The sequence below is a fragment of the Dendronephthya gigantea genome, unplaced genomic scaffold, assembly GCF_004324835.1.
Source record: "Dendronephthya gigantea isolate DGI-Jeju-01 unplaced genomic scaffold, DenGig_1.0 000203F, whole genome shotgun sequence".
NCBI lineage: Eukaryota > Metazoa > Cnidaria > Anthozoa > Malacalcyonacea > Nephtheidae > Dendronephthya > Dendronephthya gigantea.
This window is the reverse complement of record NW_021163213.1, coordinates 12,795-38,724: the sequence shown is the minus strand read 5'-3', so window position 1 is coordinate 38,724 and position 25,930 is coordinate 12,795. Positions and strand designations below refer to the sequence as shown.

General features: G+C 36.5%; 2 protein-coding genes and 1 long non-coding RNA gene across 6 annotated transcripts; 1 reads left to right on the top strand and 2 right to left on the bottom strand.

Moving 5' to 3' along the window:
• Positions 1-251: 251 nt before the first annotated feature.
• Positions 252-5,305, bottom strand: LOC114539481 (TNF receptor-associated factor 3-like). Its single transcript, XM_028560121.1, has 8 exons — positions 5,152-5,305; positions 3,590-3,752; positions 3,160-3,211; positions 2,779-2,877; positions 2,346-2,510; positions 2,107-2,262; positions 1,111-1,759; positions 252-977 (listed from the first exon to the last, which is right to left on the bottom strand). Exons 1-8 carry the CDS (start codon positions 5,153-5,155, stop codon positions 733-735), a joined length of 1,533 nt encoding a protein of 510 aa, XP_028415922.1. The 5' UTR covers positions 5,156-5,305; the 3' UTR covers positions 252-732.
• A 4,085-nt stretch (positions 5,306-9,390) lies between these two features.
• On the bottom strand, positions 9,391-24,435 carry LOC114539478 (TNF receptor-associated factor 3-like). Of its 4 annotated transcripts, none has more exons than XM_028560115.1 (9): positions 24,355-24,435; positions 19,474-19,651; positions 14,111-14,269; positions 13,659-13,710; positions 13,440-13,538; positions 13,015-13,173; positions 12,776-12,931; positions 11,547-12,246; positions 9,391-11,359 (listed from the first exon to the last, which is right to left on the bottom strand). In XM_028560115.1, exons 3-9 carry the CDS (start codon positions 14,254-14,256, stop codon positions 11,115-11,117), a joined length of 1,557 nt encoding a protein of 518 aa, XP_028415916.1. In that variant the 5' UTR covers positions 14,257-14,269; positions 19,474-19,651; positions 24,355-24,435; the 3' UTR covers positions 9,391-11,114. The 4 variants fall into 4 exon arrangements, with proteins under 4 accessions (XP_028415916.1, XP_028415917.1, XP_028415918.1 ...); XM_028560116.1 differs by lacking the exon at positions 24,355-24,435 and adding an exon at positions 22,738-22,833; XM_028560117.1 differs by lacking the exons at positions 19,474-19,651; positions 24,355-24,435 and adding exons at positions 16,325-16,333; positions 17,967-18,043.
• On the top strand, positions 19,156-22,728 carry LOC114539482. The gene is made up of 3 exons (XR_003688886.1): positions 19,156-19,527; positions 21,078-21,162; positions 21,702-22,728. It is a non-coding gene; the product is annotated as an uncharacterized LOC114539482 (long non-coding RNA).
• Positions 24,436-25,930: the final 1,495 nt, after the last annotated feature.

The following is a 25,930-nucleotide window of genomic DNA, read 5'->3' as shown; positions in this document are numbered from 1 at the left end:
TCTATTTATATTTACCAAGCATACAAGGTATTGAGAGCACTCTTTATTCGTGTTTACAACACGCAGGCAGGGGGCGAAACTAGAGCGATAATTGGGGGGGGGGGGGGGTGTGAATATTCATAAATCAGTTCTGCCCGACGGATTTCTATTGTAACATATTGCAATTACAAAAGAAATCCGTACGGCAGAACTGGATATATGAATATTTACACCCCCAATCATCGTTCTAGTTACGCCACTGACAACACGCGTCATGGGGTAGGAATTTTTGAACTTTAACAGCCTGCCTTGCTTTGAAAAGATTTTTAGAAAGAATAGAGGTTTGACGTTCTGGCGCAGAAACAAGAACCTCTTCCGACAAAGCTTTAAGGTACGTGCACGCAACAACTCTTCAAGAGGAAAAATACAAAAAGACAAATTGTTTGAATGTATTCCATTCGTGCATATCCTAAGAATAGGACAACAGAAATATGCAAAAACAAGAAAGCGAAACGACTTTCTTCACCTCAACCTCGACATATAATGGGGATCATACGATAAAAACAGAAAAATTAAAATGCTTCACCATAACATCCCCTCGCTACTGAGGAGATCACTGCACTCTCAAAACCTGTAGTTCAAAACAAAGGCTTCCTTGTATGCTGTAGTGTTATATAATATGTTATATGGATTGTTATATAGATTGTACTGTGGTGATAACTAGTGACAAAATTCCGACCTGCCTGTTCGGGGCTAATCTACGATGATCTTGATAAACATAACATCATCTTTGATATATTGACGATTACCTAAACTATCAATCGGCATGAATAACGGCGAACCACACCCGATATTCATATCAGACTTTGGGCGTTGAAAAGAGGAACTTTTAGGATCAGAATGAAGCACATCGACCATGTGATCACCGTTACCTTGATCCAAGAGCATCATTGTAATCTTCTTCTGAAATGGCCACGTTTGAAGAGAATCATAATCACCTTGAATTAACCATAGAAATAAGCATGATGAATTGGCACACGCAATATCTGTAATAGTAAGATACAGACGACAGTGACAAGAACAATGCTTCTGTCACCAGTCGACAATGATAATCATAACAGTTCTACTCACCTCTCATCACCACAAAGAACAAGGACAAATGAGATCCTTTCCCAAATCCATCTCCGTTCATATAGATCTTTGCACACAATTTATACCCGTACTGAGCGCTGTAGAATGGTGTACTATACAAGGCCGTCTTCACTCCGTTGATAGCATCCTGACGTTTTCTTTCATAGGCGTCAATCTTCCACAATAAGGTACCATTGTAGCTATGAATGGTGTTGAGGGCAAGAGACTCGTCAATTTGATCCATTCTGCTTCGCATCCGGTCGATTTGTGCATCTTTTTCTCTCAATTCTCGCTCCAAACTTCTCACTTTTTCAGCTAAGCTGCTGATTTCAGCGGCCTTGCTCTGAATACTCGCTACCAACTCACGGATTTCATCACTCGCTCTTCCATGGCCACCACCTGCCTCCAAACCTTCAATTCGTCTCTCCAACTCAGTTAACTTTCCAACCAACATCACAAACTTTTCAGCCAAACCTGAACGAACTTCGGAGATATCATCGCGTATTTTCTGAATGATTCCTGCAAACTCTGGCCGTGGGACATATGTACCAAGTTGAGAAAGCAAATTGAGAAAAAACTGGAGCAAAAATCGAACATGGTCAATCAAACCGTCATTCATATGTTGGCGTAGCTCCCTTCGTTTTAAAGTCTACAAATTATACAGAATATATAAAAATCTCTTATTAATTAAGTGTTACTACAGGAGGAAAGCTAAACAAAACTAACTTTGTTAGTTTATTTATACTGGGTTGCTCTATCAGTTCTAAACTGTTCTTCCTAGAGGTCCAGTAAGGATCATCTCTTATTGATCCAGTGTTACTGCAGGAGGAAACCTAAACTAACTTTATTTATACTGGATAGCTCTATCAGTTCTAAAACTGTTCTTCTTATTTATAATGGATAGCTCTATCAGTTCTAAACTGTTCTTCCTAGAGGTCCAGTAAGGACCATGTCTTATTGATCCAGTGTTACTACAGGAGGGAATCAAATTCTCACCTTGTCATGATTACAACCCACGGCCTGAAATTCGCATTCTCCTGGAACCTCTTCACACATGACTTGTTCGTGTCTTTCAAGGTCTTTTCTCAAAACCTTTTGCTTGCAGAATTTGCAAGTCACTGGCGCACCCTCACAGCTTGTAGTCACATGATCCTAAACAAACCATTTTCATATTTCACGAAATGCGATTTTACAGCACAGTTTTATCCAAAATTTAAAAGCATTCTAAATCTTACCTTAAGAGAAGCAAATGAAATATCTTTGTGACAATATTTACACTTCACGCTGCGATATTCACATTCGTTCTTCAAATGTTCACCCAAATGAGAACGTTGGAACTTCATCTTACATTGGGTATGGACACAGTTGATCTGCACATGTTCACACACCTGGGAATGAGCCTGCATCAAAATGAAATTATGACAACAATTGTTAAATTTGAACATTCGGAAAGTTTTTCAACACAATTGCAATGATTCTTCAATTGTATTCATTTCTCTTGTTATAACTGCACAGCAAGAAGCCTCAATGAAGGGCGTTTCTGCAGAATAATAGAGCGAAATGAGGATATAAAAAGGTCTCACGTTCCATGTCCTATTATCTCCCCTACATGTACTTCACAACCACCCTTCGTTCTTATGTTTCCCTATCATATCCCCACATGCTCACCTCCAGTTCAACATACATGCCGTCCCAAGGACATCCAGGGTTAGCACAATGTAAGGACAATGCTCGCAATTCACGTTTAGTAAACACATCTGGAAAAACCTGAAAGAGATGAAGTGAAACTTCACAGAAAATCTCGAGTGACGACTAACTAGAAACATCTAGGCGGCCTTGTTTATTAAATATTTATGGATCCACACAGACAGAAAGATGTTGAAACCAGTGGCGTTGCCAGCCTCACAATTTAGTCATGCTATGCTAATATTTTGGTTTCATTGACAGTGAAAACAATCAATTTGTAAATAAATGAATAATGATAATAACATAAAATTTGCATAGCATGACTAAATCGTCAGGCTGGCTACGCCGCTCATTGAAACCTACCTGATCCTTTGTTAATTCTGTGCCATCATCAGGACATCTTGGGTTTGAACTCCTGAGTAATAACAAGATGATCTGGGTTTACAGATCGAAATATGGAAAGTTACTAAATTAACTTCATCAGTCTCGGTTCAAATGTGTTTGTTACTCCATATCGAAAGTGCTCGATGCTGAAAAGCAATAAAGTCGCAAGGAGAACAACTATATGCAATCATTTAGTCTTAAGCTGTGTTATAACACACTGAAAGCGCAAGCATTGTGAGGCCACCGCAACAGCAGCAAATAAGTCAGCATCGCCCGGCAAAATAGCGAAGTATTTTAAGGTGTATCACAGCACAGTTGAAATTAAAGGTACAAAGTCATCTAAGGTATCATAGCACAAACTTACTGAGATGAAGTAAACTACGGTAAGCAATCAAGAAGAATAACATACTCTAGCAGAACATCAACACATGAAGCACACATCAAATGACCACAAGAAGTCTGCATCGGAGCTGACAACAGTAAATCACAACTGGTGCAAATGAATTTACGACCAATCTTCTTCCGATCTTCATCAGTAATCCTTGTTCCAGGCATTCTGGAAAAACTGTCAACTAGAAAAAAAAGATATACTTGAACACTTTGTTCTGTTTCAAAGTGCTTACTTTCCTCAAATGTCTAGATGCAGTTGATGCCAAATTTGTAATTTGTTAAAACCAATCGCATCCCAAATGTTTGTACGTATTATGCTCTGGTCAAAATTTAGCTCCAGAGAGTGTTTTTATTATTATATTAATCACTGTTCAATCCGACCTTAAGACTAATTGTGGCTTTTCAGCAAATAATCAAGGATGTACTATATTTAAAACTATTTATAAAAAAATAGGTATGCAATGCGTACATGTGGGTAGCCTGTAAAACATTATTAATGCGATAAAGCTGCTATAGTGGCGAGTAAATATCAACTGATGCGATAAAATATTATTTTCTAGTCTTATGTTCTAATGTCATAGACAACAGAATAAACGCCCTATAGTTAGCTGGTTGAACACAGTTATAACGAAGTCGATTTATTACGCAATCTATATATTATAATGTTTTATTGTATTAAATACATTTTAGGACAGATCAAAACATATATAAAAGCATTTTTACAAGAGATAGGAAATGAAATTTTTAAGCAGAATAGGTGAACAGAACAAAAAGGAGAGTAAGGTTCCGGGATGGCGGCACACATCGTCTGATAACATAAAGCTTAGTTTAGAAGGAGAAAGATCTTAACAAAGATTTCATTGAGGATAAACTACTTGATTTGCCAGATCATTTTACAGTCACATAGCAAAGAGTCCAAAATTGTTTCAAACGTTTCGCATTAACGTTTTGCATGTCCACATGCAAGAAATTGACAGGTGAAATATTGAATTATAATTTATAAAGGCAACTTGTTACTACCATTTGCCAAATTATAATTTATAAAACAGGGCAACTTGTTACTACCATGTGCAATAAGGTAATATATTTGGTTTAATAGCTGCATGTCCACAAGCAAGAAATTGACAGGTGAAATATTGCATTATAATTTATAAAACAGGGCAACTTGTGACTACCATTTGCAATAAGGTAATGTCTTTGGTTTAATAGCTGCATGTCCACAAGCAAGAAATTGACAGGTGAAATATTGCATTATAAGTCATAAGCTATAAAACAGGGGCTGGTTGTATCAAGTCTAAATTAAATAACACTCTTACATCTCTTTAAAATAAGTCAACTTGAATATTATGCACTGAATATGTAGTTGTCAACAGTATCTTTGTATTAAGGTTAAAAACATTTAGTTTGCTTCTTGAATAAAATGATAGATTTGCTTTCAATTTTGAACTTAACCACCGTTTAAGCTAAACTGGCTTGATACAACCGACCCCAGGGCAACTTGTTACTACCATTTGCCAAATAAGGTAATGTTTTATTTATTTTCTATTAGTGTAACTTTGTAGTTGTAGATTCAACGCTCACCCATCACCGCTTTTTCGTCGTTAAAGTACTCAACTTCGCTCTAAAATTTGACAAACGTGTAACTTCGGTTGCTTCCGTCCTTCGAAAACAACGAAATTTTCCAGAAGTAGAAGTACCGTTCGTCATCTTTCGTATATCCGATGATTGCCGAAGATGTGTGGCACCCACACACAAAACACACACAGATCCGGACACTTTTTCGACTACATAGTGGTTAGCCGCGCATGCGCACATGCGCAGGCTACACACAAAAATTGATAATTTATTAATTCATTGTTCGCAATTATCACAGGCAGCCCGGTCACTGCTGTTACGTCATGCTATTATATATGTGCATAATTACAATTGTAATTATATACATATATAATAGGATGACGTTATCAGCAGTGACCAGGCTGCCTGTGCAATTATCAACTGAGTTGTTTTCAATTGCGCTACTTAAGCCTTGGGCAAACTAGGAAACATTGTTTCGGAAACATTGTTTCCCGCCAATGTTTCTCAATGTTTCCCAGGGTGGGCAAACACTGGGAAACATCAGTGAGAAACAATATATAGCGCTCAGAGGAAATCAGTCCTATGAAGCAATTATTTTTTTAAAACCAAAACTAATTTGCATTACCAACATCCCATAAACAGTTTCTTGCTTCGTACAAACTTATCAGTTTCTCTGTTTCAGTATCTTTCCACACTCGTTCGCTTTTACCCCTTTTATTATTGCTTTGTTCGTCTACAACAACTGCTATTGTGCTTTCAGGCATTTTTTGTGTTGTTTCACTTGTTTGTTATCCGCAAAGAGTAAATATATATCTACTCTTTGTTATGCGCATGCTCTAATTGGTAAAAAGTGCAGAAACATATATATGGGCAAACATGGAAACAATGTTTCCGCAACCAAAATCACACTTGGGAAACATATAATGTTTCTGAATTTGATAGGAAACATTTTTGCTTCCTCGGAAGCAAATTTTGCTTCCGCAACAATGTTTCCCAGGGTGGGCAAACAGGGAAACTTATGAGGAAACATTGCGAAACATAAATGTTTCCGCAACAATGTTTCCTAGTTTGCCCAGGGCTTTACTAATTCTCTCTTATTTATTCGGAATCTAGTAAACTAAAATGATAATAAATATTCTGAGAGGGCAGAGTATTTTAAGAGATATACTAGTGATGTAACACAGCGTTCGTTCTCTCAGTAAACAACTCTATATTTTTAGCGGACTTTGAGCCTTGAGTTAAATATCATAGTAATTATATAGGAGACCTTCGTTTACAGTTTACTGCGGAAATTGTGGGAGATTATTGATTTAGATAGACATTTTAAATGTAATCTTGTATAATACTCAAGTATTTATCGAATCTTGGGTAAAATTTGTCATGTTTTAGGTCGGAATTGAAAAATAACCAGCGTGCGTTCGCAAGACAGTCACATGAATCACAGAATATGAAATCGGGCACGTTTTATATTTTTTCCCTTTTTAAATCATAATTCACAGTAAAAAGATTTATAACACATCAAAATAGACATATAACACGTTAATATATACGTTAGCGCGAAAATATCGAGTTCGAAGCATACAGTGAAATTATTTAACAGCAAAGTTCCGCATGCGAATAGCCATTCTCAGCATTTTGCCGTATAATTATAGAGGTACCTTGTTTCGGTTGTCTTGGCTGCTTTTGGGAATTTTTCGTTTGATGTACGCAGTAACCAGTTTAGACAGTTGAGAAGCCCAAGAAAGGCAACTAAATACCACCAAGACACATCTTGCGTAAGGTGTGTTGGCAAGTGAATAAATGAACCAGACTCAACCAGACTGAACCAGTTCAAACACTCCTTCCTGATGTTACAGGAGATCGGCTTCCGGTACGAGTATCGATCGATCACTGGTACCGATACCAATATTCAGTCACGCGCATGCGCAGACGTAACAATCGTCCAAAATGTGATAACATCGGAAGTCGCGAGTACCGTTTTGGGGCTGAAAATGGAAGTGAATACGTAGGCGAAGTACCAAATTATATCTACTGTATTATTGTCATTTTCTGCAGTTGTTTTCTAATATTTTAATTAGTTTTTAGTTGTGTAATGTTTCTGCTTTGTTCGTTGAGACTTGTGGATTGTGATTAGAGTTTCTGATGTGAATACAGCCGTTATACTCCGCCATGTTTAACCTCCCTAATAATGTTAATAAGACGACGATATCCATATATTATTTGGGCGCGTCTTGTCCATATTTGGGCACAAATGGAAGTGTCGCTGTACCCCGGGTCCCCTAAGTAGGTTTTGCACTCTAATTATATATTCACTTCAATACAAGGCATCGTCTCGATTATTTAAGATCAATTATTTCGCAATTCATGACAGCAATAAATGATGCAAGAAATTTGAGTACTTTGTCCAATTCACTGCAATTACAGTAAGGCTGCACCACAGACACGAGTCGACCCAAACTTCGCCACTTTCCCTAGATGATATTCGCTCTAAAATACAGGAGAAAATCAACACCACTCACCAGTAACGTCTAACCTAATTTACCAAAAATATAGATACAAAATCAGCAAGATTCGTCGAAAACAACCATCGGCACTTGCTAATTCATTTAGATATACAATAAGCTAATGACTGATGTAAATTCAAGCAAAAGAAACCGTTAACCACCTTTCCACACCTTCTTGGAGCACGATTCTTTGAGACAGTTCCTTCGACGTGTTTTCTCAAGGCTCTTTAGATCCTTTGATAATACAATTTTCTGTTCAGGATCTTTTCTACCTCGAGGACGTCCGATGTCTTGATAATAACAAGGCGTATTCTTAAAAGTTCAGACTTTATAACCAGTTCAAACTTCCCACGCGTGGTGCTTGCATGAGTGAAGATGGTTTTCATTGGTCCAAATGAACTCTCTCGATCGATCCCGAATGAGAAAATAGCCAAACATCTGGCCAAACACAATGCAGCGCAAAGTCCTCGGTTTTTTTGACGGCACTAATGAGGAAAATATGGATGTTTCCATAGTTCTCCATGCAGTCAATCTGACAAGCAACGATCTTAGCAGTTATCAGTGTGTCACAGGGACGGCTGAATATGATTAAAACAATTTGCAATCCACCAGGGGCCGTTTGTTCGAAAGGCGTTTCGCTTAAACGGTGGATAAGTTCAAAATGGAAAACAAAATTATGTGAACAACTGACCTGAAATATTTCGAGGTAAATAGTTTAATTTTCAATGGAAGTACATATTAAATGCATAAGATGCAGGTTCAGTCATTCACAAGATGTATGAGAGTATTTTTAAACTTTCGCTTATCCACCGTTTAAGCTAAACGCCTTTCGAACAATCGGCCCCTGGTATAATCGTGGTATAGCAGCTTCGAGGCTCGTCGAATGTGGTGTAACAACTGACAAAAACAACTGCCTTTATTTCCAAAGAAAGAATTTATTATTCTTAAAAGTTAAAACACACAATACAATATTGCTCATAAAGATTAACGTCAATTAGCCTTTTCTTGTAGTTCATATATAGGAGCGTTATCATAACGACATTCACAACACTTAATTCGAATTTGTAAACTCGATTCTTTCTTTATCCAGCGTTTTGACAGGTTGTCGTACATCTCAATTTGTTTTGTGCACGACTTTTATTTAACTAAACTAATATTACTTTAGTACTAGTCTACAATACTTAATGGTGACATTCTTCGATGAGACAAAATTCGAACCTTTCAAGTAACTAAAGTCTTTGACATTTACATCGTGCACGCACAAATTGAGTGAGTTTTGGACTCGCTTACAAGACGAAGAAAAACAATTTCATGAATGGTAATCACCGTGACTAACAAACGACAATCGCTTCTCCGTCTTTCGTACTGCAGGACTATGTCGCTACGACAGCGCAATTATATATGAACGTAAAAAATATAGTGCTTTTCATAAACCATTCCTAAACGACGAACTATAGCTGATTTTGTGAGGAAACTGAATGGAATTTTTCAACTGAATCAAAAATCTCGCCTGACTAGTTTTAAAACGATAGCAAAGAAGGCGTGATCTTTTGTAGGACAAACTGAACTTCATGAACGTCTGCATGCTTACAAACGGCTCATTGAAAAGCACTATATTGTTAAGCTGGACATAAAAACACACTAACATGAATACATATATATATATATATATATATATATATATATATATATATATATATATATATATATATATATATATATATATATATATATATATATATATATAAGCTTCCCCCTCGAATAGAGCTTTATCCATCATCCTTTGCACTTATCTGTATAGTTATTGTATAGTAAATTGCAAAATGCCAAAATCAACTAGTTTTTCAACCATCTGAAGTCGTCACGAGACGTCTTCGTCTTCGGTAAACAATGAAATGAGCATTTTTGGTTTTACCAATTTACTAAACGTTTTAAATGAGACTTATATATATATATAAACATACAATTGTGTTAAAATAATACCAGCCATAATAGATCTATTTATATTTACGAAGCATACAAGGTTATGAGAGCACTCTTTATTCGTGTTATAACACGACAAAACGCAACGGGTTAGGAATTCTTGACCTTTAACAGCCTGCCTTGCTTTGAAAAACGTTAAATTGAATGCAGTTTGAACGACCGACTGACAGACAAGGACAACTCATGAAAATAGCCAACAATAGGTAGCCAACTGGAAGATGTTAGTAAGAGAAAGACCGGCACAACCACGAAATTTTCCGGCTTAGAAGCAAGAATCTCTTCAGACAAAGCCTTTACAAACACGCACGCAACAACTCTTCTCAAGTCACTGTAAAGATACATGGCAGATATATGGGCATAAACTCACCGTCATGAAGAAAATATCTTACGATATCTATCGATCCTATACAACGATAATCCCAAAGCTCTACGCACATACTAGACGAAGTGAGGAAAAGTGGAGAAAGTAATTCTTTATAAAGGATAACAATTAGGAAACACTATACGACAATATTTCATAATCCAACAGTTTCGATTGCTCTGGTCCATAACTCAGCAATACATCAATTTCTGAAATGAAACATCATCAGGCAAGAAATTGACGCAGAACAAACGTGGCCATGAAGAAAGAACAATTGTTGAAAGTGTCCTGTGTATATCCTGCAAAAATGTAAGAATGCAAAAGAAATGTCTGAAAACAGATATAAGACGAAACAAGACGATACAGGAGGAAACAAAGCAAAGAAAAGGATAAAAACAATCGATAATCGAGAAGTTGACGCATTATTTTACGAAAACTGAACTCAGTTAAGAGGCATCGAAGAATTGAATTTGAAATGCTTAAGCCTTAACTGTAAATGACATGTATTTTCCTATTGCAATGAATCACTGAAGAACAAACTAGCAGAATTAGGCAAGAAAGAAGAATTCTTATATGGGATAAGAACTGAGAAACACGAATTCAAATATTAAGAAATCCAAAGGCGTCATTTTCAGACTTCTGATCTATAAGCAACACATCAATTTCTGAAAAGAAACATCATCAGGCCTGAATCAAGACCCGGAAAAACTTCACCAATGAAAGACAAATTTTTTGAACGTATTCCATACGTGTGCCTAACCATAAGAACAGGACAACAGAAATATGCAAAAGCAAGTAATGTATTTGAGTTCACATTATGAAAGACGACGAGAATGAGAGTGAAAAGACTTGATTCACTTCAACTTTTCGATGTATAATGGAAACGAAACGATAAAAACAAAATGTTCCACCATAATATGCCCTTGCTGCTGTGGTTGTTCACTGCACAATCAACGACTTTAGTTCAAAACAAAGGCTTACAATTTTCGACTTCATTGTATGCTGTAGTATCACGTAAATAGATCCAGAAACATGTCGGAATCCTGTCGCCAGCAACACACCCCGACATCTAGCAATATGTACTGTGGTGATAACCAGTGACAAAATTCCGACCTGTTCGGCTAATCTACGATGATCTTGATGAACATAACATCGTCTTTGATATATTGACGATTACTTAAACTATCAATAGGCATGAACAACGGAGAACCACTCGCGATATTCATATCAGACTTTGGGCGTTGAAAAGAGGAACTTTGGGGATCAGAATGAAACGCATCGACCATGTGATCACCGTTACCTTGATCCAAGAGCATCATGGTTATCTTCTTTTGAAATGGCCAGGTTTGAAGAGAATCATAATCACCTTGAATTAAACATAGAAATAAGCATGATGAATTGGCCTGTACGCGATATAGTGATAAAATTTTTTAGCTCAATAATTACTTTGCCAGAAGGCATTTAATATCTGTAATAGTAAGATACAGACGACAGTTAGAAGAACAATGCTTCTGTCACTAGTCGACAATGATAATCATAACAGTTTTACTTACCTCTCATCACCACAAAGAACAAGGACAAATGCGATCCTTTCCCAAATCCATCTCCGTTCATATAGATCTTTGCACACAATTTGTACCCGTACTGAGCGCTGTAGAAATGTGGACTATACAAGGCCGTCTTCACTCCGTTGATAGCATCCTGACGTTTTCTCTGATAGTTGTCAATCTTCCACAGTAAGGTACCATTGTAGCTATGAATGAGCTGCTGTGCACGTGGTCCTCGCTGCGACTCCAAATCAGTGATTTTCACGGTGTTAAGGGCAAGAGACTCGTCAATTTGATCCATTCTACTTCGCATCCGGTCGATTTGTGCATCTTTTTCTCTCAATTCTCGCTCCAAACTTCTCACTTTTTCAGCTAAGCTGTTGATTTCGGTGGTCATGCTCTGAATACTCGCTCTCAACTCACGGATTTCATCACTCCCTCTCCCATGGCCACCACCTGCCTCCAAACCTTCAATTCGCCTCTCCAACCCAGTTAACTTTCCAACCAACATCACAAACTTTTCAGCCAAACCTGAACGAACTTCGGAGATATCATCGCGTATTTTCTGAATGATTCCTGCAAACTCTGGCCGTGGGACATATGTACCAAGTTGAGAAAGCAAATTGAGAAAAAACTGGAGCAAAAATCGAACATGGTCAATCAAACCGTCATTCATATGTTGGCGTAGCTCCCTTCGTTTTAAAGTCTACAAATTATACAGAATATATAAAAATCTCTTATTAATTAAGTGTTACTACAGGAGGAAACCTAAACTAAACTAACTTTATTTATACTGGATAGCTCTATCAGTTCTAAACTGTTCTTCCTAGAAGTCCAGTAAGGATAATCTCTTATTGATCCAGTGTTACTACAGGAGGAAACCTAAACTAAACTAACTTTATTTATACTGGATAGCTCTATCAGTTCTAAACTGTTCTTCCTAGAAGTCCAGTAAGGATCATCTCTTATTGATGCAGTGTTACTACATGAGGAAACCTAAACTAAACTAACTTTATTTATACTGGATAGCTCTATCAGTTTTAAACTGTTCTTCCTAGAGGTCCAGTAAGGATCATCTCTTATTGATCCAGTGTTACTACAGGAGGAAACCTAAACTAAACTAACTTTATTTATACTGGATAGCTCTATCAGTTCTAAACTGTTCTTCCTGGAGGTCCAGTAAAGACCATGTCTTATTGATCCAGTGTTATTACAGGAGCAAATCAAATTCTTACCTTGTCATGATTACAACCCACGGCCTGAAATTCGCATTCTCCTGGAACCTCTTCACACACGACTTGTTCGTGTCTTTCAAGGTCTCGTCTCAAAACCTTTTGCTTGCAGAATTTGCAAGTCACTGGCGCACCCTCACAGCTTGTAGTGACATGATCCTAAACGAACCATTTTCACATTTCACGAAATGCGATTTTACAGCACAGTTTTATCCAAAATATAAAAGCATTCTAAACCTTACCTTAAGAGAAGCAAATGGAATATCTTTGTAGCAATGATTACACTTCACGTTGCGATATTCACATTCGTTCTTCGAATGCTCACTCAAATGAGAACGTTGGAAATTCTTCTTACATTTGGCACAGTTGATCTGCGCATGTTCACACACCAGGGAATGAGCCTGCATCAAAATGAAATTATGACATCAATTGTTAAATTTGAGCATTCAAAAAGTTTTTCAACACAATTATGACGATTCTTCAATTGTATTCATTTCTCTTGTTATAACTGCACAGCAAGAGGCCTCAATGAAGGGCATTTCTGCAGAATAATAGAGCGAAATGAGGATAAAAAGGTCTCACGTTCGATGTCCTATTATCTCCCCTACATGTACTTCACAACCACCCTTTGTTCTCATGTTTCCCTATCATATCCCCAAGTGCTCACCTCTAGTTCAACATACGTGCCATGCCAACGACAGCCAGGGTTAGCACAATGTAAGGACAATGCTCGCAATTCACGTTTAGTGAATGCATCAGGAAATACCTGAAAGAGATTAAGGGAAACTTCTCGAGTGCCGACTAACTAGAAACCTCTTGGCGGCCTTGTTTATTAAAGATTTATGGATCCACATAGACAGACAGACAGAAAGACGTTGAAACCTACCTGATCTTTCGTCAATTCTGTGCCATCATCAGGACATCTTGGGTTTGAGCTCCTGAGTAATAACAAGTATTTTTCATATGCGCACAAGATGATCTGGGTTTACAGATCGAAATATGACAAGTTAATAAATTAACTTCATCAGTCTTGGTTCAAATGCGTTTGTTTGCTCCATATCGAAAGTACTCGATGCTGAAAAGCAATAAGGTCGCAGGGAAAACAACTATATGCCATCATTTAGTCTTAAGCTGTGTTATAACATACCGAAAGCGCAAGCATTGTGAAGCCACCGCAACAGCAACAAATAAGTCAGCATCGCCCGGCAAAATAGCGAAGTATTTTAAGGTATTCCAAAGCACAGTTGAAATGAAAGGTACAAAGTTATCCAAGGTATCATAGCACAAACTTACTGAGATGAAGTAAACTACAGTAAGCAATCAAGAAGAATAACATACTCTAGCAGAACATCAACACATGAAGCACACATCAAATGACCACAAGAAGTCTGCATCGGAGTTGATAGCAGTAAATCACAACTGGTGCAAATGAATTTACGACCAATCTTCCTCCGATCTTCATCTGTAATCCTTGTTCCCGGCATTTATGGAAAAAAGCTTCAAATAGAAAACAAAAAGAAATAATTAACAACAAAGGCTCGGCACAAATAAACCTATATCTAGTTTCTACAAAACAGCCCAGGGGCCGGTTGTATCAAGCCCGTTTAGCTTAAACGGTGGTTAAGTTCAAAATAGAAAGCAAGTCATTCATATTCAACAAGCAAACTAAATGTTTTTAACCTTAATGCAAAGATACTGTTTACAACTACATATTTAGTGCATAATATTCAAGTTAACTCATTCAAGACAGATGTAAGAGTGTTATTTAATTTTCACTTATCCACCGTTTAAGCTAAACGGGCTTGATACAACCGGCCCCAGAAGAACAATATGAAAACAAAATTCTTGAAATTCTTGCAACTTTGCAACATAAACAAGTACTGAAATAGGCACTCGCGTTTCAAGTTTCATTAATAATTGTCCACCATAAATGAGGCAACACCAGACTACCAAAAACACAACAATCTATAGTACAGGAGCTGTATGCTTTTAGCAAAATTGAAAGCGACGGAGGTATTGTTGTGAGTAACATTACAAGAATTTCTGTACACAGTTTCCTTATCTGGAACATATTGTGGCGAACGAGAGACGCGGTGTCGATCGTTATTAAAACGTTGTCTTTCCATACACGAGGAAAAGCCTTCGCAGGACATAATTGGGAATTGTCGGCCGACCAAATTCGCTGGCAAACATGCATAGTGTACGATCTGCCTGTCGTATTCGCACACACCGGTATTTCAATAGCAGGCGGTTTTAACTGCGTACTTACTTACTTAGACCAATCAAAGTAGTTCAATCACCTCGTAACCATTCCATGATTCTACCTCTATTTACTAACTGAGAACTTGATTTAATACTCCACATTGTCATTAAGAAATATTATGTAAACATTTGTTAATCAATTAAAACTATGTTATTTATTGTATTGTTTACATGATAACACCAGTGAAATAAATATAACCAAACATGGCTTCCATATTTGTTATATCCATATAAGGTTTGAAATACCTTTTATAAATATAACTACAATCACTTTCCAAACGGACTTATATGTACATAATATCGAAGCAACGACGAAGCGTGAGTACAAGGAAATAAACGTGAGTATATAAGATATGCTGTGGGCCCTAAACTGGGAAGAACGGAAACTTTATTTCCTGACTTGTCCAATGCCCAATTTTTAAATTTTTTGGAGCTAAATTTTACTTCAAACATGCGTGTGAATTTTAAAGGTGTCGCGACAATATAACCTCGAGTTGAGGCTCTTTATATTCTGATATGTATCGACTGTTAAGATGTACGACTCTCAAGATATTGATGGAATTTGTTTTTACTCCTTCAAATTGTCGGCAAATTCATGATTTTTGGTCTAATCTCCGAAGTATCGACGCTGATGTGCAATAGTTTTACATTCGCTACCTCTTGCATAATCGACCAACTTTTGATTCAGGCGACAAAACTTAGTAAAATTGATACTAAACTTAGTAAAACTAAACTTCATACTAAAGTTAGTAAAATTGCCAAATTTGGAGGCGAAATATACTGTAAAGTACCGAAGATACCACAAAGCAAAGTTGGCAAATTTTCATACTTTTGTAATATTTTCATACTTTTTTCATATTGGCGGAAGAGTGGAATTAAATTCCTTACATACTTCGTTACGCCCGTACTACAAAGTATACAAAAATCTTGGTGTATTATGGAATAGATTACGATGTAAAAATATGTTTTTGACACAGCCTGGCAAATGCGCAGTTTATAGACGACGAAGATGCGACGCGGTTGACCAAATCATTAAGCCAGCATGGTTCACACTTGTCGTAATAATCTGCGACTCCCTCTGTCTCATTGTCGGAGGTCACTGGTGCGCAAAATGCTTTGTCTATCGGAACATAATACAAAGGATCCCCGATCCTTAGGAGCTTGTGTGACCCAGGCCTTAGAAGTGTACACTTTTGTAGCATCTCAGACCCTGGCCCATTTACACGATGCCTTGAAATTAGTCCTTTTGGCTTTTTTGACCATTTCGGGATTCTATTTACACGTTTACACACTGAATTGGTGACTCCTTCTGGACTAAAGACCTCCAAAAAGGACGAACCCACCGTGTGGACATTGAGAAGAAAGGTGGACCAGAAATTGAACGGTTCCGTGTGCAAGGTGGAATTTAGAAGGGTCACTCACAGAAGCCAGTAGCCTTCCGGCTTATTAAATTGCACAATAAAGTAAACAATACATAATTAGGAGTATTTGGTGAAATTTCCACATAAATGAACACTTTCACAACCACCAATCATGCAAATGAGCACAATCAGACATAATATTCTTAAGGTTTCGCAAGATATAATATTATAATATTCTTTATCTCTTGTGAGAATGTCTGTGCAAATTGCGTAACCAGTATAAAATGACACATATTCAGCTGTATAATCTGATAAGATTTTCGACTTAGAAGCATGCCAATAACGCAAAGCTTGCTCCAATTGCATCTTGCATTCATTGTCATATGACTGTATTGCCTGGGTTTCCCAGATTTAATGAATTCTAGTTCTCACCTTGGTCCAAATTATGAGACTACAGGCTGCGTCCATCAATCACAAAGCTGTAAGATTATATAAGGGGGGGGGGGGGGGTAGGGTTTTTTCGTGATCTGTGATTAGCATCATTTCTGTATTGTGATGCGTGATTTAAGAAAATGCCATTCCGTGAATCGTGATTAAAATGCGTTCCGTGACTCGTGAAGACCTAAAACGCTGGCAAAGGCATCTTATTTCCCCAATATTTTACCACTATTTATATTTTTTTAGATTAAATACTGGGCCCCAACTAAACTAGGTAAAATAGTTTAGGTAAAAGGTAAATTCGTGATTCGTGAAATCTTAAAAACACGTTTGTGATTTCGTGACAAGACCCCCCCCCCCTTGCACCCCCTCTTATATGCTACATGCGCCAAGTTATCGTGCGGCCAATGTAAGTATTGTAAAGCTTGAAATCCCTCGTTAAATGTTTACCCTGGCAACACAAGCTGATTTCACGAAGAAAATATATGATAAACATAGATTAATTACTACCTTCTTATCGTTTTTGAACAGAGCGAATACTGCATGTAAAACTTATACTTTAGTAGAAAGAACCATTCATCTTTATCATATACTCATGAAGCCATATATATATATATATATATATATATATATATATATATATATATATATATATATATATATATATATATATAAAAACCATAACCATAGTAACCATGCATGCATAGTTACCATAACCATAGTAACTACATAGTAACCAATAACCATGGAGCTCGTATTGGCATTGAAAGATTTACATTCACAGATACAGCTGTTTTAACGAAATCTTTCCTTGAAGCATTAGCTACTTATTACTATTCTAGAACATATAAATAAATTTATGACATATAGTTTGATTCATATTGTTTGAATCATGACGTTAGGTACCGATAATATGACACAAGTCAAGTGGAAGATATACTTAAGCTACAACGCTTGTTGATTGTGTTTAAAGTAGCTGGAATGCTAGAATATAGCTTAAAGATGTCTTGAAGGAAACAAAAACGATTGAAATGCAATATTTATGTAACGAAACAATAACAAATCTTGGTTATAGTTGGGATATAATAGTCAGAATAAAAGTCATCCATGCTATATGCACATCTATGCAATTGTAATCGAAACGTCGAACGTGTTTTTGTCTATTTCAGGCAGTTGTTATACCACATTTGATGCGAAGTTGTTTGAAGACGCTGCCACGCTGCTCCCTAATTTGATGTGTTCCACGAAACTGAATTTTTCAGATTCGAAACTGCTTCTTAGAAGGAAATTGAAAACTAATCTTCAACAAACTGAAACCTCTCTTGAAGGCTTATAACTAAGCTTACACCGATGAAAAACTGTACGCCAGATCGAGACGGTTCCAGGGAGGCTCCAACCGTGTTTTTTTCGAGGGTCTCATAAGTTTACTTAAAATGCCCTTATAGACGTCAAACTGTTGAGAATAATTCGAAAACAAAAAGTTGAAAGTAGACATAATCACTTTCTAGTTCCTGGACAACTGTTTATTTTGACTACAAAAACATAGTCGAAAGTCAAGAAGCACTTCCTGCATTCGCCTATTTCTCAGCTGTCCTCGTGTAATGTCAAAAAATTTCGTTTGAATGACAGAATGAGAAATGCCTGATTTCATAGCATAGCCATAGTATAAGAAGGTCCATTGCAGCATTTGATATTATAAACCATGAACATCCTGTATACTTCATGTGAGTCAGACAGAGGGGTTTTCCCAAAAATATACATATACACATCGAATTTTCTTATAGCTTTTCAAAATAACGCAGTTTCAGTTCCCACGACTTTTATATAGAAACTTCTATATTTAGTATACCAGCGAATACTTTCCATCTGTCTTATCATAGTCGTTCACACGCTACTTCAAAACTCTTCACCATTGGCATGGCGTCAGATGATAGCGAAGCTAGTCATTTCGACAGCATCTGTGCTGTGACGCAGGCTGCTGTGATGGAGAAGGCGTGAAGAAGCGACGCCGTGAATTCCAAAATGATCAAATGAAGCTCTCAGCATATAGAGAATCGAACCTTTGTTTTAGTATTGAAGTCATAGTAAGAAGATTGACCGCTAAATTCTGTTCTTAAAATTCCTTCTATTAATATATATTATCAACTGAAGTTAAGATATAGCAATATCTCAATCTTCTTGGCCCGAGCATTGTAGTTTGGTCTGTGTGCCACTTCGTCTTCTGACCACTTCGTTGAAAGCACGACTTTTGTTTGACTTTCCACATATCAATAATGTACAAATCTCCACTCGCTGCCACCATTCACCAGCTAAAGCTTAGTCAGTTCACTCGACCTGCGGTGAAGATCGACCGCATTTTATAACATTTATGCTCACTTTAGAAGCTTGTGTAAATTTAAATTTCATCGCCTTCCGCACATACATATTTCATTATAATTCATGATAATGTATGCAAGGGACTTCCCCTACTGCGCAGTTAAATTTTTCTGCATGAACCTAGGAGCAAAGTCCAATCGCGGGTCCAATCATTCCACACAGAAGTTATAAACAATTCAAAAGCGACGCATGGACTATGGTGTCTAAACGGGGAAAGAATGCACAGAACAATCTAACTGAACACATATTAACTTTGCAACAAACCTGTTGACGTGTTGTTCTTTCGTTGAGTGAGTGAAAAAGGTACCAAAGGCAAAGGTAAAAAGCACATATACTTCTCGAGTCGTTTCCTTGTAGATAAAAAACTTTTCCTCCAAAAAGTATATTGCAACCGGCCAAACTGAAGCTGAATTTTTTTTCTATACTTGCTTTATTGTGAGACCTAAAACAAAAATACATTGTCATTGCTTGAAGCAATTCACGGTGCTCGCGGTTATATTTTCTTAATTTAACCATGGAAACATAACCACAGTTATGTAAGAGACCTAAAATTTCTGCCCTAACTGTTCAGTCTGTTCGTAAATTTTTTGCAATTTTAAATATCCTTATTAAAGGGGGTAGCTATGATATATATTAATTTATATAGGAATATTTATATATGATATATATTAGGTTATATAGGAATTCAGTAAGGTCATTGAAAATGATATATAAACATTTCTATATATGTATATTGTTATATATTATATTATACGAATATCATTACTGGCCACATAATATAACGTAGATGCTTAGACGGCATATAATCTACACGGTCACGGATGAAACAAATTGCAGTGGACGATTTTTGTAAGCGATACTTCTATATCAGCTCTATCTATATGGTATTGTCTATTGAGCACTCTCTAGTATTTCATAAACCAAACGACATCAGGCGAATGATCGTTTCAGACGAAATGTTAAACACAAAATGTCGCGAATTAGATTCAAATTTTGTAATATTTCATTGTTTTTATTTTATTGCTCTAATAAATTTTGAAATCAAGCATTCATATATGTATGTATATATATAAATATATATATATATATATATATATATATATATATTTATATATATACAATTAAGTAAAGTATCCAAGAAGAAAGAGTGCTCGATATCAAAATTTAATAGAGCGATTAAAATAAAATCAATGAAATATTACAAAATTTTGAATATATTGTTCGCTACACTCTGTGTTTCACGTTTCTTCTGAAACGATCATCAGGCGAATGATTACTCTACAGCAGAGAGAGTAATCATTCGCCTGATGATCGTTTCAGAAGAAACGTGAAACACAGAGTGTAGCGAACAATATATTCAAAATTTTGTAATATTTCATTGATTTTATATATATATATATATATATATATATATATATATATATATATATATATATATATATATATATATATATACAATTAAGTAAAGTATCCAAGAAGATAGAGTTACAAAATTTTGAATATATTGATTATTGTTCGCTACACTCTGTGTTTCACGTCTCTTCTGAAACGATCATCAGGCGAAATTCGCGAACAATATATTCAAAATTTTGTAATATTTCATTGATTCTATATCATTGATCTCTTTTCCATTTTCGTACTACAAACCTGACTCCAATTAGGAATGCTTTATAATTTTGAATTAGCAAAATACCAAAATCGATCTGGATGAAACCCAACATAAAATATACCGTCGTCAAAACATGACGTTGAATATTCATCTAGATATACGTGGGCAAATATCTCTAAATACGCATGGGCCAACATTTTTTTTCAAATTAAATGCGTGCATGCATGGATAATAAAATCACTTTTTACTATCTTTTTAGTCTTTTGGCGCATGTGTGTTGTCAGTTCGAATTGTAAAGCTGAATGTTGTTGTCGAGAAAAAGCTCAAACGATAATGTTTCACAGGTAAACTTTTACAGAAATTATTTAAATCGAGTCGATTGATTTGTCAAAACACTTGATACCATCTGGCACATCTCAACACGGAAGACAATGTGAAACGATTGTACTAATGTCGAACAAAAACAGTCGATTATAACCATCAGATTCTCAACCCGCTCTGGTGTCTTGGAATAACTGCAATATCAAATTCTTATTGACATTGGCACCGTAACTGCGTTTATCGTCATGATTTTGCATTCTGACCTTGACTGGCTGCACCATGGTGCTAGAAATCTGCCAGAATACCTTTATTTTCTGATGTACCATACAGCTTGCTCGCCATTATAGTAAACCCTCCATATAATAAACCCTGCACGAGTTTCAACATTGAAACTGAATTCGAAACATAAAGCCATTCTATTTGTGCATCTTCTTAGGTTTACCCTTCTCATATTCACCCTCAAATAGAAATCTGATCCCTAAAGCTTCTTCCACAAAGGGCCACACAAAAAGTCACAAACTATATACGCAAACAATTGAGTTGAGACTTTTTTTCGTTCAAGAATGAAGATGTTAACCACGAGTCCACGAGTTAGTTCAAAGATCACTTCTCAACATGAATGTTTTAATAAAATCATATCCATTCGACGAAGGACCGAACAAAGATAACTCTGTCTTTGCTAAGATTTACCAGCAGGGCAACCGACAATCAGATGTGGTGGTCTAGATGAGGCGGATCGAGGTATATCCAAGTACATTACAAGCGCTGAATAAATTCGTAACAGACCACATTACTTAATATCTTGTAAGACTTGCATGGGGATGACCATCTTCCAAATGAAACGACTATTCTGTTAAAATCATAAAATCATCTCCTTGCCATATTGCCGCCATCAGGCACGTCCATGTATAATTGATAAGTCACTCAGCACGCTCGTTCATACAGCCATACAGTCGCCCTGCATACAGTTAATCAAAGATCGATAGTTGTCCACTGTAAACCTTGAACGCTAAAGCCAACTTCAAATACCATAAGCGTTCGAAGCATAATGCGAGTCGTCAAATGCACATCTTTAAGGAAGGGTGTTATTCTAAACTATATATAATAACGTTTAGTGTTTATACAAAATTAATGCAGCCCATAGCATTAAAAGATTTGTAGCTTTTTTCGAAATCTTCCAGTATGTTTTCAATTCATAGATATATACCACGTCTTGCTTGTGCATGTCCTTTAAAACTAGAAGTGGACGAAACACTAAAAATCTGGTCTGCAGAACTAATCATCTTTCAAAGTTATTTCCTTCCCCAGATAACGCAGATGTTCTCACGGCGTCGCTTCTGCAGTGAACTGTGTCCTTCCAATTCGACTGCTAAATACGATGTGGCTGAACATGTGTACGTCATGTGATTGAAAAATGCGGAAAAACAAGTATTTGTTCCTGTTACTAAGTTACTTAATTTCAGCCTTGGTAATATGGCAACTGCAGGCAGACTAGAAAACCTTAGTATGCACACTAGCATATTTTGGCGGCAGGTGATGTGATATATATTGACGATAAATACAACAATTCCCTAATACCACGGTTAATATGAACTTACACGTCAGTTTAGGAAGCTCCTTTTCAATGCGTTTGACGTTTGAATCCCAATTCCACAGCTATGAAGCTATATTCTAGACCACATCTCGAAGATGCCAAACGCTCTTCAGCAGGGGGTGCTAAATTATTTAACGTAAATTGTATAAATTATGTCTCAGGTTTCTAGGTTCAAAAAATTCCATCTAGAATTTGGCAAATGCCTAGGCCGGGCTTGGGTTTTTCCAAATGAAGCATTTATAGATTGTTCCTCAGGATCAATCTTTCTTCTTTATCCACTACACAAGTCAGAATTGTGAATCTTAAAGTATCAAGTAGACCAGTTAGCCTGTTGGTATCCATTCCAGTAAGGTACATATGTCCTTCGATTCACTTGTGTCACCGCATAGATGTGGGGAGGAGATATTTATATATTCATGTTCACAGACCGTTAAAAGTTAAAACAATCACTTTGAAAATAAATGAATAATGTAAAACACGAATACATGAATATATCCTCCCCCACACTTATCAAGCTGGCGACGCCACTGCTTTGTTCTTGTTCTTTGCTTTAACATCTACCAGTTCCATCCAAAATTCTCTTTTTGAAACAACCTATACACAATTGTCCTGCTTCCGTAATCCTGCTTCAGAAATCAGCCTTTCCTCAATCCCTATTCACTCAATAAAGAAGCTCTCGAGAACTCCAATCAAAATTCCATGTGGAAGTAGTCTCTCATAACTCATGCCACGACTTCCGGAGTTCTGGTGTTTCCACATAATGGTATTCCGGTTGCTCCAATAAGTTTGGTTGCTTTTATGGCAGTTATTTAATAAAGGTAGCTATTTAGGTAGCTACTTAATAGGTAGCTATTTAATAAATTCACTATGCTATTCAAGTTCTACCCGAGTGCTCAAAACACAAAGAAATTACAATGCTTAGCATTTGTACCTGAAAAGTGATCATTGTTGCAAGTAATTTATCCCAAGATATAGTGAAGATGGCAAATATTTTGCCAAAACACTTGGCTTTAAAATGTAATCTACCTACAAGAAGGTTTTTGATAGTCATAGATTGTACTTTGCAGGTTTAAATCCACCTTAATAAAGTGAAATTTTTACCAACGTTGCCTGCTGGTGATAAATGATTCATTTGGAACATTTCTAACATGCCTCTATTGTTCACCATATCTTATGTACATAACTACATAATTATACAGTTTGCTGGCAAGCTATACCTTCCAATATACTAGGGAGCAACCTGGCATCGTAATTCACATCAAATGTGGTATAACAACTGCCTAAGACACTGCTTTAATTCCTTAGTATCAACTTCATTCTGAAGAATGCTCTCAGGAAATGTCGAGAAAAGTGATTTTGACTACCTCGATTTTTGAGATATTAACCACATATTTGGCATTCTATGAATGATAGGGTTTAATCTTTGGTGAAACTTTTAAAAGTCCATTCATCAACAAGCAGTTGAAACAAGCTCAATATCGAATGCATTACGCCGGACGTGACTGATCACAAGACAATTCCTAACACGAAGGATATCAAATAGAATTGGGTTTTAGTCAGAAATTAACTTCAACCCAGTAATAACATCTCGAAAAAAGTTATACCAATTAGATGAACATACCTCAGATATTTTAAAGGTTTATGATAAAGTGGGATTCAACATTCAAGCGACTTTCACATTCAACAAAGAGCGCGCTATCAGGGTTGGTACGCTTCCGCGCATGTGCAAAGCCAAATGATATTTTAAAAAAAGCCAAATGGTACTAAAAAAAGCCAAATTTCATTTTTTTAAAAAAGCCAAAAAAGGGCCAAATCTTATCAATATTTTCCCGTACACTGGTCAAGTTAACCTCTAGGGTTCTAACTTCTAACTGCAATATGTTGATTAGGCAATAGAAATTAGGCATTAGAAATATAATTTTCTTGTATATATTTTCTTGTACCGCATTCCATGTGAATGTGGTTTGGTTTACATTGGAGAGACCGGTAGAAATCTCTCAATACGTCTTAAAGAACATAAGACGAACTGCGAGAAAGGTAAACTGGATAAGTCTGCAGTAGCTCACCATGCATGGACTTATGATCATCGCATTAAATGGAACGATGCTACCATTTTAGCAAACGATAAGTTTACTGTCTCTCGTAAAATGAGAGAATCTATTGAAATTTATAAACATCAAACTATCGTCCAAGAGGAAAGCCACTTAATAGTACGTGGCGTGCTCTTTTCGGTGTCTCTTAGTCAAATACTTGTCTAGGGCGCGCGCATTAATTAGAACTTAATTAAATGAAACCGTTTAATTAATAGCGCGAGCAAACTAATCACGACTAACATGATATTTAAGTGACGCGCAAACGTGTATTCAAGTAATTGCACTGATCACAGAGTACTACACAGAGGTGGAACTCGCGGCAAATCTTGTCCCCCTGTTTTTAATGCGCACGCGCTAGGCTCTGGCAAGTGTTTTTGCACTTTTTAATAAGGAAAATTCGATTTTTTAGCAGAAAAAATGCAATTTTAAAGCCAAGGGTCTTTTGCTCTTCGTTTTTTTGACAAATTTTATTTATCCATCCGACATTGCTCCTCTTGGATTAAAAATGACTGCGATAATACGAATTAAAACGGGAAAAAAAGGGAAATACAACTACGAGGAGTGCGATTTTCACACGAAGCTTCTAGAACTGCCAGGTAAAAATTCAAAGTTTGGTATTTCATCTAATAAATGTAGGTCTATCTGACTATATTTCGCCAACATGCAGTCGTATTTTTCTCTAGATGGCGAAACAATCTTCTCAGTTAACTTTTGAGCAGACGACATATCAAGACATTGACTTCTACTGTTCAAGAAGATAGCAAGTTAGATGGCTATTCAAAAAAACCGTTTTACAACGCATACGCAGTTTACTGATATTTGTGAACCCTATTATGTCTCTATATATGTGTATTATTATTTCACTTTGGACTCTTCAGACCCTCTTTGGGCTGGTACCGATGGAAATTCTAGAACTGAGATATCTAGCAGCAGCAGCAAGGTTAGACAATGGTTCTAGAATTATAGCTTGTATATTAGTATAAGAAATTTATGTTATTCAGTTATTCATATATAGGTATATAAGCTTTTATATTACCCTTCTTATGCATTAACTGCTCAAATTATTTAGGCTTGGTCTAAATTCATTCATGTAATTAATCTCAA